The following is a 20,175-nucleotide window of genomic DNA, read 5'->3' on the forward strand; positions in this document are numbered from 1 at the left end:
GTTGAAACCCGCAGATGTATGAAGCTGAGATTTCATGCAAAATCGCCAGAGCTGCGCTTCTGTCAAAATCGCTATTTGCAAAATCGCCAGAGATCAAACTACTGACTGTTTGCCACTCCAGCTATACAAGTCTCAAATGTATGAAGCTGCGATTAAGCAAACTCCGGAGAGTTTGCTTTCTAACACACCAGATACAACAAGCTGCTTGATAGCAGCGTGTTGTAGAAACACATCATTGTTACACTGCCCTGGCAGTGTAACAATGGTAAAGAATAGAAGAAATGACTAACCAACCCTAGACTGTTCAGCGCTGGGCTGGATTCCCTAGGGAGTGGGGCCTGCCGAAAAAAAAATGAGCGGGCCCCTCCCTAGAGAGAACCAGCCCAGTGCTGATAGCACTAGGACTCTTCCTACTACCCCTGCGCTGTGGGTAGTAGGGTAATAACGGCGATAAAGTGTAAAAATAACAAACAGACGCCATTTTGTTTTGTGGAACTACAAGTGCCAGCCAGCCAGGTTGCCCAAAATAGTGTGGTCATGCTGCTGCTTGTATAACTACAAGCACCAGTATACCCACGGCAGCTAGGGCATGTTGGCACTTGGAGAACCACAAGTGTTGTTATTTTTACACTTTATCGCCGTTATTACCCTACTACCCACAGCCCAGGGGTAGTAGGAAGAGCCCTAGTGCTATCAGCACTGGGCTGGTTCTCTCTAGGGGATGAAGGCCTGCTAGTTTTGTTTGGCGGACCCCACTCCCTAGGGAATCCAGCCCAGCGCTGAACATTCTAGGGTTGGTTAGTCATTATGGCAGGGGGACCCCTGCTGTGTGTCCCACTGCTATAGTGCCACCAACCCTGGCTGGTTTGCCTAGTGCTGGTTAAGTGAAAATCGGGGGGACCCCACATTAATTTTTTCCTCGATTTTCACGGAACCAGCAGTAGTCAGGCAGCACTAAGGTTAAGCTGGAATAGAGGGGGGACACCACGCTCTTTTTTTTTTTTTTTACTTTTATCTGTTCTTTACTGTTTTGACAGCTGCCAGAGCTCCAGCAGCTGTATGACAGGCAGTGTAGCAGTGATGTGTTTGACAACACGCTGCTACAACACAGGAGAGTTAGCTAAACACGGGAGTATTTACATTGCAGCAAATCGCCAGAGATTACCAGCGATTTTGAAGATCAGGGTCAAAATTGCAACTTGATACATTTCTGGGTTTTTTCACTAAAATCGTGGGGTATCACCCGCGACTTGCCACGATTTTAACATGCTGTCAAATTCGGACCTTGATACATTTACCCCCTGGTCTTTCTCTCTGTGTGTGTGTGTGCAGATTTAACCCTCCCTGCACATATAGGCTGTGGTTTCCCACCACTCCTTCCTCTAGTACAAGGTGGCAAAGTATCCCAATAGCTGCAGTACAAACATATATATATATATATATATATATATATATGTGTGTTTGTGTGTGTGTGTGTGTATATATATATATATATATATATATATATATATATATGTATATGTATATTTCAAGAAGCAAATCGAACATTATAGAGCAACTAGAATACTAGAGTACATTGTATTATTTTTATTTTTTTCAGAATAGCCTAGGTATTTTACAGGTGCCACTGACTTATTTCTGAAAACATTTGTCTATCTCTTTAAGATAGATTTATCATACCTTCAAACAATTAAAAGTAATGTGTTTCCTATAGCAACCAATCAGGTTCTAGCTATCATTTTCTTGAATGTACTAGATAAATGATAGCTAGGATCTGATTGGTTACTATGAGTAACACCTCCACTTTTTTTTGAAGGTTTCATAAAGCTACCCCTTTTTGAAGTGTATTATATATAAACACCGCTCACTAAGCAGCCATGTGTGCCACAGCAGATGTTTTTGACATATAAACTGGGTTAAGTTTTACATGTTGTTGTTTTTAATGACCAAATTAAATCCTAGAATAATGTTTACATTTTTCTGTTCTCTCTTCAGGTAGTAATTATAGCAATGGAGTGTTAATGACTAAAGCTGGTCACCTGAAGTGCGGCTGGATTTTACATTGTGACTGTGAGGGGAAATTAGACAACATCAAAGAACTAGTCGAGAGCATATTAGAAAGATGTGATGATGTTGGACTCAAGTCTGTAGCTATTCCAGCTATCGGCACAGGTATAAATAGCTTTGAACCATAGATTTGGATGTCTTTTTACAATAAAATTATAAAGCAATAATCCAATAGCTATACATTGCATCACATTGTCAGTCACTGCACTATAGTGATTGCATTGATGACTCGTCTCACCCTTGCGCTGCTCCATGCAGGGCCGTAACTAGGGCTGTGCGACAGTGGCGACCGGCCAGGGCGCAACTCTGAAGAGGGACGCAATTTAGGAATATTTTAGGTTAATTTGGTTAAAATTGAGGGCTAGGGGGGCGCCATTTGTCTTTCTCGCCCCAGGCGCTAGAATTCTAAGTTACAGCTCTGGCTTCATACAATAATTTATCGCAGAGAGACCAAGTGACCGGACTGCAGGAGGATTTGAAGAAATCCAAATTGACTGTGTGGAGGTGAGAGCCTTGGTTCTGCCACAAGATGGGTGATGAACTATCGTGGTCGTACAGGCAGAGGCCAAAACCGGACAAACAAGTGAGGTACCAGACAAAAGATGAAGCAGAGTCAGCAGGCCAGAGATCAAAACCAGAGAGCACGAAACGAACCAGAGGAGAATCCAAAGCAGGATCAGGACAAGCTGGGTCGGTACACAGGAAGTCAGTCACAATACAGTGGGAGTTGCTGAGGTGCTGGAGCATAGGAGATCTAGTTACTCTGGCACCATAATGGTGCCAGAGTCTAACACATATATATATATATATATATATATATATATATATATATATATATAGGTAAGTGCTTCCTCATAGGTGGACAGTGGGGCGGCTGGGGAGCGTGTCCTGTTGCCGAGGCAAGGGGACGCCCCGGAAGAGGATAACAGTGTCCGTCCCCGGCGAGATAGGAGACGCGGGGACGGCATCTGATAGATGCTCTCAAGTCCATAGAATGCTCTCTGTATTGTATGGTGGCAACAAGGATGCTCTCTGCATTGTATATCGGTCAAAAGAATGCACTCTGTATTTTATCTAGGACACCAGGATGCTCTCTGTATTGTATATCCATCACTAGTACTGGGCAAGTTATTATGCATAAATGTAAAACACTTGCTTTGTATCACTTGCAATACATCCCTGTAATTTCTCCTTGAGGTTGAAAGAGCAGCATTCTGTCTATACTGACATAATTTACTCCTCACTAATTTGGCATAATTTGTATAAGCAGTTCCTGTCTATATTGATTGATACCATTTACATGCAATTTCTCTTTTGTCGTCATTCATAGTAAAATGACATTACATTTCAACTGACCAATTCCATCAGGAAAGTCACAGTTTTGGGGGGCTGTCCTGGTCAGCCAGGGATTTGAGGAACATTTGGGAGGTATTTCCATTCTTGACTTTCCTTTAAAGATGCACAAACTAGTTTGTGGGGAAGAGGAGATGGAGATGGTCAGAGGGAAGTGCTGCCCATGCCCTCCATAAACTTCATACCACAGATTCCTTCTTCCGCGCACAACCTCTCCTCATGTACAATCATACCTCTTACCACTAGTAAATAAAGACACCGACAACTTCAGCTATGGCTTAAAAAAGGTCACAGTTTATTAAATGTATAAACCTGGTGGGGCGAGAGCACTTGCTTTCAGCTAACTAAATAAAAGCTAAACCAAACAGTGTACGGCCCCCCGGCCTACCACTGATACCGGGACCTAGTCCCTTACGATTGGCCGGTGCTAAATCTGGCGTAATAGTGACCACATCACTTCAGGGCTCACGAATGAATTGCCGTACAATGCAGAACACAGGGTTCCCGTACCGGGTAACCACGAACCAAGATGCTTCGAAGTATGTGGTGGCATTACCCAATCAGCGATAGCACCGTACGCCCGAGTTGCCAACTGCAAGGGCTCTCCTGCTTAACCTTACTTACTCTGTGACTACCAAACCTTATAATATAACAAAGAAAAAACAAACAACAGGGTGGGTGGGAGGGGATTTCTGCGACGGAAGAGACCCAGCATCCTCTGCGTGAGAATATATGGGCACACAAACCTAAACACTCCCACAGGATTCTATTGGCTGGAGGTGACCAACAACTTAACCCTCAATGGGTAAGTGCTATGCTTCTGAACATGTGGATAAGTTTAAGGACGTTTGGCTTAATGTGCCTCACTTCTCATAAACTTCATACCACAGATTCCTTCTTCCGCGCACAACCTCTCCTCATGTACAATCATACCTCTTACCACTAGTAAATAAAGACACCGACAACTTCAGCTATGGCTTAAAAAAGGTCACAGTTTATTAAATGTATAAACCTGGTGGGGCGAGAGCACTTGCTTTCAGCTAACTAAATAAAAGCTAAACCAAACAGTGTACGGCCCCCCGGCCTACCACTGATACCGGGACCTAGTCCCTTACGATTGGCCGGTGCTAAATCTGGCGTAATAGTGACCACATCACTTCAGGGCTCACGAATGAATTGCCGTACAATGCAGAACACAGGGTTCCCGTACCGGGTAACCACGAACCAAGATGCTTCGAAGTATGTGGTGGCATTACCCAATCAGCGATAGCACCGTACGCCCGAGTTGCCAACTGCAAGGGCTCTCCTGCCAAGCTGACGACCTTAAAGGTCAGACAGCCCGCCACCAAGTGACCTAATGACCTCAACCAAAGACAACCCAATCTGCTCTATGAACAAATCATTCCCTACAACCGACAAATGTACCCCGTCTTGCCTATATAAATGAACTTTTGTAGCTGTGATCAAAGGATGAGGAATAACCACCCCTCCCAGGGACTGCAACGTCTTTCTCGCCATTCTATTGGCTTTGGAAAGCAGTGTTTTCATAATGGCCATCGATATGGGGGACCTCCACCTAAGCCTAGGTATAATATTAGACCAGCATATGCGCACTTGCGGCCAGTAAGCCTGAATAGCGCGCAAATCTTCTCTTATTGCTATAAAAAGATCAAGGGACTTCCCTTTACCCAAATCGTTACCCCCTAGATGCAACACTAAAACGTCTGGTCTTCCTTCACTACACTCCAATTTCTTCAATAAAGGAATAAGAGCACTCCACTGCATACCCCTATAACCAAACCATTTAATTTGAAACGAATCAGGTATTACTGAACCTCTTACCTCCCTATCGTGCCTGGATGCCCAGTACACATAGGAATGACCTACCAACCATATCTGTCCCTCTCGATCCGATGGACCTGTAAATAAAATCCGCATTAAAACCAGATCGCACACCACGATCCTCCTGATCCATCAACCTCAGTTTACAACTCCTTTACCTGCCACCTTTACCACTCCTCTGATAAAACCTCTTTCCAACCACTTACCATTCCAATATCAGCTCCATATCAACCGTAACCACATATCATATATAAAAACATTCTTTCAACAAACCTTCAAATAATATTATAAGCCTACAATAACAGTAAAGTGATATGGGGTTTAAACGTTGACCCAGGTGGAGGTAAACACCCAACCATTCATGGAGGCGCACCACTAATCAGGCCTTGATCCAGAAAGGATGAGAAAAATCCCTCCACGCCCCCGCTAAAAGCGACGAGCAGAGGAGCCCTGGGCTAACGTACAACGAAGGGGGCTGCTAGCCTAGCTCAGGTCTAACATATTTCTTATAAACATCAGACTTCCATCTACCTATAGACTTAATTGCAGATATAGACGCTCCTCTCCCAGCCGCTGCAGTAGCTGCCCCAATCCTAAAGGAGTGGGTACCGTACAACTCTGGGTTCAAACCAACATGCTTCAGCGTAGCTTTAAGTACTGCATTGAACTGAAACTTGGTCAATGGAGCCCCATCCGCATGTATCAACCATGGCTCAGATCCACTGGGTCGGACCCCCTCCAATCTAGAGCATAACATAAACGCACAGATACTCTGGTCCTCATGAGCTTTGATCGACATCCAATACCCTTTGCTCATTTGATCCGTCTTTGATCTGAGAATCTTACAAGAGAGGACATTATGTGCAAGTAAAACATGCCTGGCCATTAGCGCGTTGCCGATAACATGTTTAGAGGGGGAAACCAATTCGCTGACTCTGAACGCGCCAAAAAAGGCAAGTGAAAATGCAGTACTAAACAACAGGGTTTCATAATCTGACTTTGTAACACTAGCCAGCGCAACTATCAACTGCCTCAATAGACTCGTCTCTATGGGCCTGCGATGATCCTCGACTGATGGCTGCTCCCTCGCCCAACCTCTCATGGCCCTTGATATAAGAAAACCCTTTGTTACGTCATTAAACCCATATAAACGGGCCATAAAGGAGATGCCCGCTAACATGGAGGACATAGCCGCCTTAGATAAACCCTCCTTGAAACGCTCCCAAATAAAAGCGTCTATATCCTCTTTCTGACCTCCATCTTGTCGACCCTTTGATTCCAGAAATCTACACCACTGCTGCCAGGCTGCCTGATACACTCTCCTGGTAGAAGGGGCCAACGATCTTACAGCTAGATCTTGCAAGCCTGTTCGACAATCTGCCAGATAGATGGGGGACACGGGGAGCCAGTAAGCTTAGCTTGAGGAGCCAAAGTTCTAAACCTTGTCCATTGAAAGCGCGATAAGGCATCTGCTATGTTATTGTTTACGCCTGGAACATGCCTAGCGCTAAAAGTGATGTCCTTGTCCAGGCAACGCAGCACCAAATGTCTTAGTAAGGCTATAGCGGGAGGAGATGAAGAACTCTGCTTATTGATGCACTGCACCACCCCCAGGTTATCACACCAGAAAACGACTTGTTGACCTACCAGCTTATCGGCCCACAATTCCACCGCAACCACAATGGGAAAAAGTTCCAAAACCAGCAGGTTTTGAACTAACCCTCTAAGCCGCCATAGATCGGGCCACAATGCAGCACACCACTCCCCGTCAAAGTAGGCTCCGAATCCTGTCGAGCCCGCTGCATCAGTGTACAGGTTCAGCTGCTCGTTAGAAGCGATGGGACTAGGCCAAATACAAACCCCGTTAAATTTATCGAGAAATGACAACCAAATGCGCAAATCCTGCCTAATTTCCTGCGACAGTGTCACCCAAGCATGAGGACGAGTGAACCCAATGATTGCCATTTGCAGCTTCCTGCAGAAAACCTTCCCCATGGGTATTATTCTGCACGCAAAGTTAAGAGACCCTAAGAGAGACTGTATGCTCCGCAACTTCAGGGACCTAGAACGCATGGCCATTTGAATTAAAGTCGCCAGCTTGTTAACTTTTTCCAATGGCAACCGACAACATCCTTTAACTGTGTCAATCTCTATGCCTAGAAACGACAGGCAGGTAATAGGTCCCTCAGTCTTGCCCTGAGCTACTGGAACCCCTAAAATTGAAAACAGATACTGCGCATCGCGCAATACGTTGGAGCAGACTGGGGAATTGGCTGGCCCCATGAAAAGGAAGTCGTCCAGGTAGTGAGCAATACCCGGATGACCAGATCCTGCTTGCACACACCAGTGAAGGAAGGAACTGAACTTTTCAAAATAAGCGCAGGAAATAGAACACCCCATTGGGAGGCATAAGTCTACGTATATACCGTCTGGAAGCCTAAAGCCCATATAATGGAACGACTCTGGATGCAGGGGTAACAACCTAAAAGCCGATTCTATGTCTAGCTTTGCTAACAACGCCCCTTCCCCAAATGATCTAACCAACTCCAATGCTTCCTCAAACGACTGGTACAACACTGAACTATCCTCCGGGTCAATAGCGTCATTAACTGAACTTCCTTGGGGGTGCGACAGGTGTTGTATCAATCGATACCTCCCCGCTTGTTTCTTTGGGACTACGCCTACCGGTGATAACACTAAATCTGCCAAAGGAGATACTTCAAACGGCCCTGCCATGCGACCTAAAGACACTTCCTTTTGAACCTTCTCTAACAAAATCTCGGGAAAAGTATAGGCAGACTTCAAATTCTTGGCAGCCTGAGCGCACACAGCACCCTTGATGGGTAAGCTAAAACCATAACTAAATCCTCTAAATAAAAATTCTGCTAACTGTTGGTCAGGGTGAAGGCGCAACCATCTAGCCAAAGCTTGCACCTTCACTGGTGAACGTGCTTTACTGCTTAGCACCTGACGCCTGCCCTCCTCTGCCTGCCCCTTCTCTACTTCTTGTGCAATCCCGAGCCGGGTGAGTCCCTCTGCATAGGGTGCAAATGTGCTTGTATTTGCAAGCGACTCCCCTTGTACATGTACCGCTATTGAAAGCGAAGCATTTATTGCGAGCGGGAAAGGAGGCCCCCTGCCTCCCCGGCCCTGGAAACCTGGGCACGGCGTTACTTCTCAACTCTGAAACTGAACGTCTAACCATATCCATCCATGTTTCAACATCCTTGGTACCAAACGGGATGTCCCTCTTACCACTCAACCTTTCTCTGAACACCTGATCATACTCTCTCCAGATAAATGGGGCATCTGACTCGTACATCACTGTTATCATATGCAGATAACGCAGAATATCACGCATGGCATCCGGTCTGGTTTCCAGATATACCGCGGCAAATGAGCAGAAACCTGAAATCCACTTGGTAAACGTTTTGTATGTCTCCTCACCCATACCTCCTTTACTTGCTGCCTTTTCTAACTCTTTTTTCGCACGCCCCGTGATTGAAAAAATGTCTACATAAAAACCTTTGTTTATTCGGTCTCTTATGCATGGCCTAATACCGGTAGTAAGCCCTGTGTTAGCGCAACGCACTTTGTCACTGCCATCACCTCCTTCTTCATAAGCAGGTACTGTGCCTCCTGAATTCCTAACCCCTTTTGCCCCGCCAAAATGCTGTTGCAACACTTTCATGAGCTTGCGCGGCCCAGCCTCTGTGTCAGATTCGTTGCTACCCGAGGATGACATGGGAGGACTACATGAATGAGCTACCGGAGAAAAACAATTTAAGTACTCACCGCTGCTTGCTGCTTCCTGCCCGGACGCAGGCGACGCCTCCCTGGTTCCGTGCGACGTTGAAGTACCGCCCTGTGGACCCGACTCGACCCGACCATCAGCGGAAACACACTCGCCTCCTGGCATACCCTGTAATACTGAATGACAAGACGTATCAACAGCGGGACTGCTCCCTTGTAAATTCACCCCTGTGCCCACCGCCCCACTGTTAGTACTGAGAACTTGGCCCGGGAATGGTACTAAGTTGAAACCAGGCGGCATAGGGAATTGGCTGGACGGCGCCTGTGATTGACAGGCAGAAGTCTGCATCATTTGAAGGTGGGCACTATGTACGGTAGCGGATATCGTGCCAGCATAGGGGGTAGGCAAAGACATGGGAAAATTAGGAGGGGGGTAAGGGGCGGACCATTCCCCAATGGCATCACCTCTGAGCGGCATCCTTTGCTGAGACTGCGTCTGCGTATGAAAATCAACCTGTGCGGGCTGGGGAAATGGGCTTCGTAACGGTAGATAGGAACCGGGACCAACTAATGTCTGAGAAGGCATATACCATGTATGCGGTTGCGCCTGACTATGCAACACATTTCCCACCTGACCAAGCTGTGGGAACCCTGTCCCGTTATTGTGCCAGGCTGTCGTGTGAACCTGAGGGATGGGCTGGGTAGGGGGGAACGGGGTAAATGAGGAACCGCTAACATCCTGTGAGAATAATAAAGGAGACATTCCCTCCGCTTGAAAGCTAGAGAAGGGGGGCTGTGAGTTAAGAGCTGCCCTCTCCCTAGCCTGATACTGAACAAAACTGTCTTGTGATTGTACGTTTTGGTGCAACCTGGGGTCAGGTATCTGAGCAGGCAAAACCAGATCCCTCGCAGGCTGAGACACAGGGATTGGCGGTGGAAAGCATGCCAAAGACATGAGAGGTGGGGCGCTGTTGGGCCTCGTGTTCTGCGGCTGCCTCCGCACCACAGTCCCTACTTCTGACCGGGCATATGATGGGCCGACTTCCTTACCCTGGTGCCTTTGAGCCACGGGCCTCTGTTCTCTTCCCCCCGCCCTTGAAGGGTTAATAGTGCGTCCTCTACTGTTTTCAGCAGACCGAGCAAGCACCAGAGAGGGAGACCCTCTCCTTGCCGTGCTCTGTCTGACCCTGTCTGGAGCTGTAACGCCGGAGACTGGCTGCACAGCCTCTCTCTCTGGCGCATGCGCCCTCCTATCAATGGCCGCCGTGGTTGCGCCCTTCCCCCCTGCTGAACGACCGCGGCGGGAAGAGCGTCTAACCCTTTCTCTTCCCCGCCCGGCCGCACTAGGTGCTGCGCGCTTCGCCCCGCTGCTGCCTCGGCGTGCAGACATAGTGTCAGCGCCGGAGGAAACAGCGGGCATCTGGGCTGCAGAGGAAGCGGGGGGGACATTGCGGGGAGGAGAATCAGCTCCCTCCGAGAATCTAGAGGGGGCAGGGGCACTTCTCTTCGGGCGGGACATGTTTTATGGCCAAAATACACTATGCAGGGAAAGAATTAGGGCGCCCTCCTCGATGGAAAGGATAAAGGCAAAATAAAGAAATAAACTGGGAGTTTAAATTGCGAGTAATGGGAAGCAAAATAAACCGAAATAAACAGCAGTAAAAGTAAAGAAACAGCAGTAAATACAATCCCACTGTCTATATCAAGCTTCAATTCCCACCACTACTGCAAAAAACAGCTAGAAACACAGTTGAAACACAAAATGCAGCTACTCAGCCTGACACAGCTATTCCCAGGGGATTTCTGCGACGGAAGAGACCCAGCATCCTCTGCGTGAGAATATATGGGCACACAAACCTAAACACTCCCACAGGATTCTATTGGCTGGAGGTGACCAACAACTTAACCCTCAATGGGTAAGTGCTATGCTTCTGAACATGTGGATAAGTTTAAGGACGTTTGGCTTAATGTGCCTCACTTCTCATTATGCTTGTTACATCCCCTCTGGCAGCACAGTGCTGTTCACAATAGGTCCTTCTTAATTTTCAGCTCCTAGCCCATGCGGTCCTTAATATGGCCCTGTCTACTAAGCTTCCCAGGCCCACTACTCTAACTGCTTAAAAGTTAGTTGTAAGTCCAGGTGTGGACATAAAATTTTCTATTTGCCAGATGATTTTCTGTCCCTTTTTTGGTTTCTTTCCATAAACTCTTTTTCTGAGCCTCTATTGATTTATGAAATGTAATAAGCATATGCTGATCTCCGTACCTACCAGACAACATATCACTAAAATAATTATGTTTATGCGTTTATGTGGACACTGAAAAAGCTGTGCGCCCATATGTAGAGGTTAGAGTGTCTGCACAGACCTCTGCCTAATTTTCACCACTTGAAGCTGTTAAATATCAATGGTAGACAGATGAAATCTTGATTCTGTATGTTTATGCAGTGCCTGCAGCAAAACTGTGTCCAAAACAAAAGGTTTAATAAGATCCATTTTCTGCTCCTCTAGAATTTGCTTCCCAGAACAATCTTTGTGACTACCGTTAATTAACTCACTATTTTTAATATACAAGATGTTGTGTAGAATACACTTATAATTACGGGATTTGTCAAGGAACAGCAGAAACATGGTATCATAATGCAATTGTGGTTTAGTTAAGCTTTTATATTTCTAAACTAGCAGTGTTTTTTGTCTTTTCCTTTTTTTCACAGGGGAATCCAGATTGTGTCCTAAGAGTGTAGCTAATCACATAATGAAAGCCATCTGTTCTGTGGCCAGGAACAGTAGCTTGCGTGACATTTCTACAGTGCGTCTGATTACACACAGTCCTTGTGTTTACCATATCTTTTGCTCTGAACTGAATAAAAGTTTACCTGATCTGTGAAGAATCCAAATTGCATTGTGTACGGTGAGTGGAAATAAATGACTTAAAGCAGTGGTTCCCAAACTTTTGCAGTTTGCGGCACCCTTAGAGTCTCCAAATTTTTTCAAGGCACCCCTCCAAAATAATTATTGAGCAGTCCTGTTTTAGAAGTAGAAGGAGATATACCGACGCACCAGATAATCATATACCCAGTCTATTATTGTAATATTTATTATTATATGGCTGGGTTGGTGCACCCTACACACGTTACACTAATATTCACAAAGAAGAGGTAGAGAGTAGAAGACGTGTATATTAGGGGCACTCTATGATTGTTTATTTATATAAAACATACATTTTAATGGTTCATTTAAAACGATAATGAAGTCCCAAATTAGTGCCTTAGTACCACTAGTAGCGAAATAAAACCAAAATAATAATCAAAATAAATTTGTTAAAAAGGCAGAACCAACTGCCTAGCCTCGCTGTGTGATGTATTTTACAATTCCCTTAATTATATTATATCTGGGTAATATCGATCGTCATGCTGTCCAGGTGTCTGGCATAATAAGCAGTTTAACCAAATCAGTATAGGCACTATTCAAAGTGCAAGAGAGATAAGCTATATCATTACAAACAAATCCTATTTGCATATATAGTGTTATAAATCTAGTTCAAATAAATTATTTCCTTTCAATACTTTATTGATAGAGGGAGAGACAATTTGATAAAGTTGAATATATAACATTTAGGATCGAATCAAGACCATTATGTTTTCTTTTATAAAGTGAATAGGTCTAAATATCCCTATATAGTAAGAGTTGGTAGCGCGATTATATTATATCCCGTTTTACCCCACTGTGATCTTGTTTATCACAGAGAACACCAAATTAGCTACCTTCCAATATCACTCCCTAATGAGATTGATATGGTATCCCTCTTTGAACTGCAAACACTTCCTAACAGATTCGCTGTGCTGCTTACATGTGTGACTCATGCTGCCGTTTTGTGTATAAACTAGGGAGATATGCTACAATATATTAAGGGGCTACAATATAACAGAGGTGGTCTGCACTATATGTTCACCTTACCCCACAACTCTGTATAGAGGGGAACGTGATTACAACCAATCTGTTAGGAAGTGTTTGCAGTTCAAAGAGGGATACCATATCAATCTCATTAGGGAGTGATATTGGAAGGTAGCTAATTTGGTGTTCTCTGTGATAAACAAGATCACAGTGGGGTAAAACGGTATATAATATAATCGCGCTACCAACTCTTACTATATAGGGATATTTAGACCTATTCACTTTATAAAAGAAAACATAATGGTCTTGATTCGATCCTAAATGTTATATATTCAACTTTATCAAATTGTCTCTCCCTCTATCAATAAAGTATTGAAAGGAAATAATTTATTTGAACTAGATTTATAACACTATATATGCAAATAGGATTTGTTTGTAATGATATAGCTTATCTCTCTTGCACTTTGAATAGTGCCTATACTGATTTGGTTAAACTGCTTATTATGCCAGACACCTGGACAGCATGACGATCGATATTACCCAGATATAATATAATTAAGGGAATTGTAAAATACATCACACAGCGAGGCTAGGCAGTTGGTTCTGCCTTTTTAACAAATTTATTTTGATTATTATTTTGGTTTTATTTCGCTACTAGTGGTACTAAGGTACTAATTTGGGACTTCATTATCGTTTTAAATGAACCATTAAAATGTATGTTTTATATAAATAAACAATCATAGAGTGCCCCTAATATACACGTCTTCTACTCTCTACCTCTTCTCTGTTTTAGAAGTAGTTGGGTCAAAAAATTGTAATAAGTATTTAGGTCAGGACAGAAATACTTATTTAGTTGTATGCAAAAATGCCCCCTCTGCATCCAGACACGCTGCCCTCAGGCACTCTGCCTCCTCTGCATCCAGACACACTGCCCCCTCTGCATCCAGACACACTGCCCCCTCTGCATCCAGACACACTGCCCCCCACTGCCATGCTGTCCCCCCTCCTCTGCCCTCTCTCACAATGTCCCCCTCCTCTGCCCTCTCACACGCTTTCCCCTCCTCTGCCCTCTCACGCTGTGTCCCCTCCACTGCCCCTCTCACATTGTGTGCCCCTCCTCTGCCCCACTGTGCCCCTTCTCTGCTCTCTGTCCCCCTTCTCTGCCCCGCTGTCCCCATCCTCTGCTCTCTGTCCCACTCCTCTGCCCTGCTGTCACCATCCTCTGCTCTCTGTCCCCCTGCTCTGTCCAGCTGTCACCATCCTCTGCTCTCCTCTGTCCCGCTGTCACCATCCTCTGTCCCCCTCCTCTGTCCCGCTGTCACTATCCTCTGTCCATCTGTCACCATCCTCTGCTCACCTCCTCTGTCCCGCTGTCACCACCCTCTGTCCCGCTGTCACCATCCTCTGCTCTCCTCCTCTGCCCCAGTCACCATCCTCTGTCACCAACCTCTGTCCCCATCCTCTGTCACGAACCTCTGTCCCGCTGTCGCCATCCTCTGCTCTCCTCCTCTGTCCCGCTGTCACCATCCTCTTTCACCAACCTCTGTTCCGCTGTCACCATCCTCTGTCACCAACCTCTGTCCCGCTGTCACCATCCTCTGCTCTCCTCCTCTGTCCCGCTGTCACCATCCTCTTTCACCAACCTCTGTTCCGCTGTCACCATCCTCTGTCACCAACCTCTGTCCCGCTGTCACCATCCTCTGCTCTCCTCCTCTGTCCCGCTGTCACCATCCTCTTTCACCAACCTCTGTTCCGCTGTCACCATCCTCTGTCACCAACCTCTGTCCCACTGTCACCATCCTCTGCTCTCCTCCTCTGTCCCGCTGTCACCATCCTCTGTCACCAACCTCTGTCCCGCTGTCACCATCCTCTGCTCTCCTCCTCTGTCCCGCTGTCACCATCCTCTGTCACCAACCTCTGTCCCGCTGTCACCATCCTCTGTCACCAACCTCTGTCCCGCTGTCACCAACCTCTGTCACGATCCCTCTCACTCTGCCCCGCGCCAGGCGCCAGCCATAAAAAAAAACAAAAAACACAGAAACTTACCAATCCGTCGGGCGCCGGGACCCAGCAGCCCCCTCTCTCCTGCAGCTTGTTACTGACGTCGATATTCAGTGACAGCTGCAGGAGAGAGGAGGCTGCTGGGTCCCGGCGCCCGACGGATTGGTAAGTTTCTGTGTTTTGTTTTTTTTTCATGTCTGGCCCGCGGCACCCCAGTGACAGCGCCGCGGCACCCCTGGGAGCCGCGGCGCACAGTTTGGGAACCGCTGACTTAAAGCCTTGGCACAATAACTCAAATCGGTGGTGAAAGTGGGCTGGTATATGGTAGTATGCCATACCGCCACTTCTCCTACTGCCTTCATGGTAACACTATCAAATTCTATTAACTCTCACATTTTCCATAGCTCCACTTCTTTCCATACTTTTTACTTTGATCAGTGGCTTAACACTAGTTGCAAACATTTATATATTTCACAAAAACGTTTCTTCTAATTTATCAAAAGAAAAATGCCATAAAGTGCTAAGGAATGATTATTCAAAATAATATGAAAGCTTCATTTCCTGGCAGAGGTTGCACTCTGTCTGACACCTTGCATACAGCATTCGATATAGAACTCTCTCCATGGGAAGCAAACCGTTTCCCCTTCCTCCTTACCTGGAAGACTTACCTGATAAGTCATCATCATCCATGAGTATTTGCACCTGTCCTATAGCAAGTGCAAAAGATACTCCTCCTAACAGGCATATATGCTTTTCTGCCACTCTACATGAGCTGCATTTACATAAACATGCCATTATTGTACTCGCGCAACATTAGGATTCCTCTACCCTGTCCCATCTCTCCAGGCACAGGCGGACGTAAATGTCAGAATTGCGCAAGTCTGCATAAGTACATATGCATGCACCCACTTTCTTGGCATGCGCTATGGAAACTGAAGTACGTCCCACTCTGTCTCATCCCCGATAAGGATAGTTTTTTTTGTAGATAGTTCTTTAAGATACAGACAAGTTGAAGTTTCATAACTAAACTGTAAAAGTGTAAAATGCAAACAACAGAAAATAGAAATTAAAAAAAGTGCACAAAAATCATACATCAAGCAAAACAACAAATGAAATTATAAAACAGGTCAGATAAATATTTAATTATTTTGTGTTTTCTAATCATTGTTTAATATACACTATATGGACAAATGTATTTGGCAACACCTGCTTATTATTCAATTGAGGTGTTTCAATCAGACTCCTTGCCAGAGGTGTATAAAATGAAGCACCTAGGCATACAGTCTCCATTTGCAAACATTTGTGATACAAAATGGGTTGTTCTGAAGAGCTCAGTGACTTCAAGCATGGTACTGTGATAGGATGCACCCTTGGCAATAAGACTGTTTGTGAAATTTCTTCCCTGCTCGATATACCACGGTCAACTGTAAGTGATATTATTAGAAATTGGAAGCATTTAGGAACAACAGCAACTCAGCCACGAAGCAGAAGACATAAAATCACAGAGCAGTGTCAATGACTGCTAAAGCGCATGGTGCATAAAAGTCACCAGTGCTCTGCTGATTCCATAGCTGAAGAGTTCCGAAATTCCACTGGCATTAATGTAATCACAAAAAATTGTGCAGCGGGAGCTTAATGAAATGGGTTTCCATGGCAGAGCAGCTGCATGCAAGCCTCACATCACCAATGCCAAGAGTCAGACGGAATGGTGTCAAGCACACCGACATTGGACTGTGGAGCAGTGGAAATGTGTTCTGTGGAGAGATTAATCGCTCTTTTCTGTTTGGCAGTTAGATGGGTGAGTCTGGGATTGGCAGATTGCGGAAGAACGTTAACTGCCTGACTGCATTATGCGAACTGTGAAATTTGGTAGAAGAGGGATAATGGCATGAGGCTGTTTTTCAGGCTTTGGGCTAGGCCCCTTATCTCCAGTGAAGGGCAATCTTAATGCTTCAGCATACCAGGTTATTTTGGACAATGCTATGCTTCCAACTTTTTCCAACAGTTTGGAAAGGCCCTTTTCTATTCCAAAATGACTGTGCTCCAGTGCACAAAGCAAGGACTACAAAGACATGGTTTGATGAGTTTGGTGTGGAAGAACTTGACTGGCCCACACAGAGCCCTGACCTCAACCCCATGAAACTCCTTTAGGATTAACTAGAATGGAGATTGCGAGCCAGACCTTCTCGTACAACATCAGTGCCTAACCTCATGAATTCTCTACAGAATGAATGGGCACAAATTCCCACAGAAACACCAACATCTTGTGGAAAACCTTTCATGAAGAATGGAAGCTCTTATCGCCGCAAAAGTGGAACCAACTCCATATTAAAGTAAGTTAATGTATTTGAAAACAATGTCATTAAAGTCCCTGTTGGTGTAAGGGTCAAATTTCCGAATACTTTTGTCCATATAATGTATCTATATGCACATGTTTATTCTGCTCCAGACTTACCTCTTAAATTGACCATTTTCATTTTGATTAGTAATACATTCACTATAAATTGTCATCAATCCTGTTTCTTGGAGAACCCATGGAAGTATTTTATATTTTCCCCTTAACAATTTTACCAGTGGGGAGCATTGTTGAACTGGAACCTAAGGCTAAATTTGTAGTCAGCAGTTTATATGTGTTCTTTAAAGAGAAGACAAATAATGTAATGGAAATATAAAAAACTAGTTTTCTTTTTTAATACCTTTGTATAAAGTGGCTAAAACTTTATATAAATTGCTATCAAGTAATATGTTTTAAAACGTTTCCTTAAATATATTTACATTTTTTTTCCAATAATGATTTTATGAAAGTTTTTCCTTTTGGTTACATGGTACACAAAAACAGAAAAGACATACAATAAAATTTACAAGGGAGGGGGAGGGACAATGGGGAGGGGAAGAGAGGGAGGCAGTACATATCAGTACAAATCAATAGCATAAAGTAGTACCAATCACAACAATTTACAGATTTTACATATCGTTTGAGATGCAGCATAGATGGTAGATAGAAGCCCTTAGATATTACTGTGGGGGGTTACACGTAGTGCCCCCGGAGGCGGGCAGGACTAAGGACTTGGAGACATAATGATTCCATGCAAACCATATGATGTGGGGAGAGGAGGAGTAAGGGACTCCCAACGTTTCCATGTCACAACTTAACTTAACCTTAGAGATTATCTTGACTATGGAGGGCAGCGTAGCTGATTTCCACGCTTAGGCAACCATTGCACGGGTAGCTATAAAAATGTGGCCTATGAGATACCGATCCCCTGATAGCACTTGTGAAGGGAAGAAATGTAGGAGAGCAACTTCTGGTGTATTAGGAATCGGGGTTCGAATAACTTTAGAGATTAAGGCGAACACCTCTGCCCAAAGCACTCTGACCACTGGACAACTCCAAAAAACATGGAAAATATCCCCTATCTCTCCACATCCACGCCAACAGGTCCTGGACCGCTCTGGCCAGATCTTATGTAACCTATCGGGCGTCATATAGAGTCTGTAAAGCAACTTGTAAAGCATCTCCGAGTGGTTCAAACACCACGACATCCTATGGGCATTTTGGTAGATTTTATCCCACTGATCCGGCTCAAATTCCCGACCAATATCCTTCTCCCAGGCTAGCTGGGAAGAGGCTTTTATCAGGTGATTACTTGTGTTGAGGTGGGTGTACCAGAAGGAGATAGCCACTTTGTTACTTCCAGTTGAGAGTCTGAAGAGAAAGAGAGCTGGTGGATGTTGTAGGGAGGAGCCCCGAGGGAGCAAGGAATGTAACCAATGCCTAACCTGAAGGTACTTGTAGAAGTCTTGATTAGGGATGTGGAATTTATCCCTTAACTCAGAGAAGGGTAATAGCCCTGAGTCAGAATAGAGCAGTTTGAGGTTAGTGATACCCCTTGAATACCACAGGGCAAGATTTAGATTGGGAATAAGTTTCGATACTGCAAGGAGGGAGAGATTAGAGGAAGGGAGGTTGACAAGGTTAGAGGTCTTTAGGAATTTATCCCAGATTGTAAGTGCATCGCTCGTGAGACGTGGGAGGGTAGCCTGGGAGGTCTCCAGGACCTGGGAATCCAGAGAAGGTCAGCCAGTGTAAAAGCAATATTGAGGTCTCTCTTCAGGTCAACCCAGGATTTAAGGGAACCTGGGAGAGACCAGTCTCGGAGCTGAGCTAAGATGGCCGCTTCCTGGTAAGGCCAAGCCCCCATTCTTTTTTGAGCATGCCATAATTGTGTGAGCTAACTTAGGCGGTTTCCCCTTCCATATATAAGAGGTAAGTAGGTTACGTAATTTGTCCATATAACATTTGGGGAGCTTAAAAGGCAAAATCCTAAATAAATACATCATTTTGGGCAGGAGAGACATTTTAAACACTGCTATCCTGCCTAGCAGGAGACCTTATGATGTTGCCACGCTTTTGCTAGAGTGTTTAATTGAATCAATAGTGGGCCATAGTTGGCCTCCAAGAGGGTGTCTAAATGGGGGGTTATCATGATTCCTAGATAGGATATACTTACATTTTAACATTATCTAATCTAACAAATGAAAATGTGTTGATTACATGATGCTAATCTTATATTCATATATGTTGTGCATCCACTGACTGTTAAAAAGTTATATGATATGACTAAGGTGGGAGGGGGATACTTACTGAGTACAGAGGAATTAGAGAGCACCTTAATTGTCCCTTGATTTCAGAAAAACACACTTAGGAAGTCAATATCTCTCGTATTAACAAATGCCATATGTTTATCTCTCCATTTTACAGGAAACGATCACATAGCTCCACCTCGGATGTCAGTTGTTAAAGCTCACAATCTATCCATTCATCAATCTCTGGACAGTCTTTAGACATGGCCCGACTGTGGAAGACTAATACCCTACAGTTTTCAATCTGAATTTCTCATGCTAAATACCTCTCAGCCACGTGTAATAAAATGTAATGGTGGTGTCTATATATCTATCTATCTATCTATATATATATATATATATATATATATATATATATATATATATATACATACATACACCGGAAATGATTCTTTTGGCTGCTAATCACAACAAGCCAAGATACGATTCCATAGGAGACTCTTCAGAGCTTGAGTTGTGTTAGGCCACACCCCTTATGTGTTTTCATCACGAGTTTGTCAGAGGGCAGTCCTAACACATACACTTTTTTATAATAAAATACAGTCAATAGGAAAAAGATGTAGGTGTGTGTTTCACAGTTAGATCAACAGATATTTTAAAACAGGCATACTGCCACTTCTCC

General features: G+C 44.6%; 1 protein-coding gene across 1 annotated transcript in view; it reads left to right on the forward strand.

Moving 5' to 3' along the window:
- Window positions 1–19,916, forward strand: part of LOC142149845 (protein mono-ADP-ribosyltransferase PARP14-like) — a 133,438-nt gene extending 113,522 nt beyond the window's left edge. The window contains exons 10-12 of the mRNA XM_075205150.1: window positions 1,996–2,172; window positions 11,729–11,925; window positions 19,672–19,916. Coding sequence (XP_075061251.1) covers window positions 1,996–2,172; window positions 11,729–11,901 — 350 coding nt within the window. The 3' untranslated portion in view covers window positions 11,902–11,925; window positions 19,672–19,916. The remainder of the gene's footprint in view (window positions 1–1,995; window positions 2,173–11,728; window positions 11,926–19,671) is intronic.
- The last annotated feature ends 259 nt before the right edge of the window (window positions 19,917–20,175 follow it).

The sequence above is a fragment of the Mixophyes fleayi genome, chromosome 1 (genome assembly GCF_038048845.1).
Source record: "Mixophyes fleayi isolate aMixFle1 chromosome 1, aMixFle1.hap1, whole genome shotgun sequence".
Classification (NCBI taxonomy): Eukaryota; Metazoa; Chordata; class Amphibia; order Anura; family Limnodynastidae; genus Mixophyes; species Mixophyes fleayi.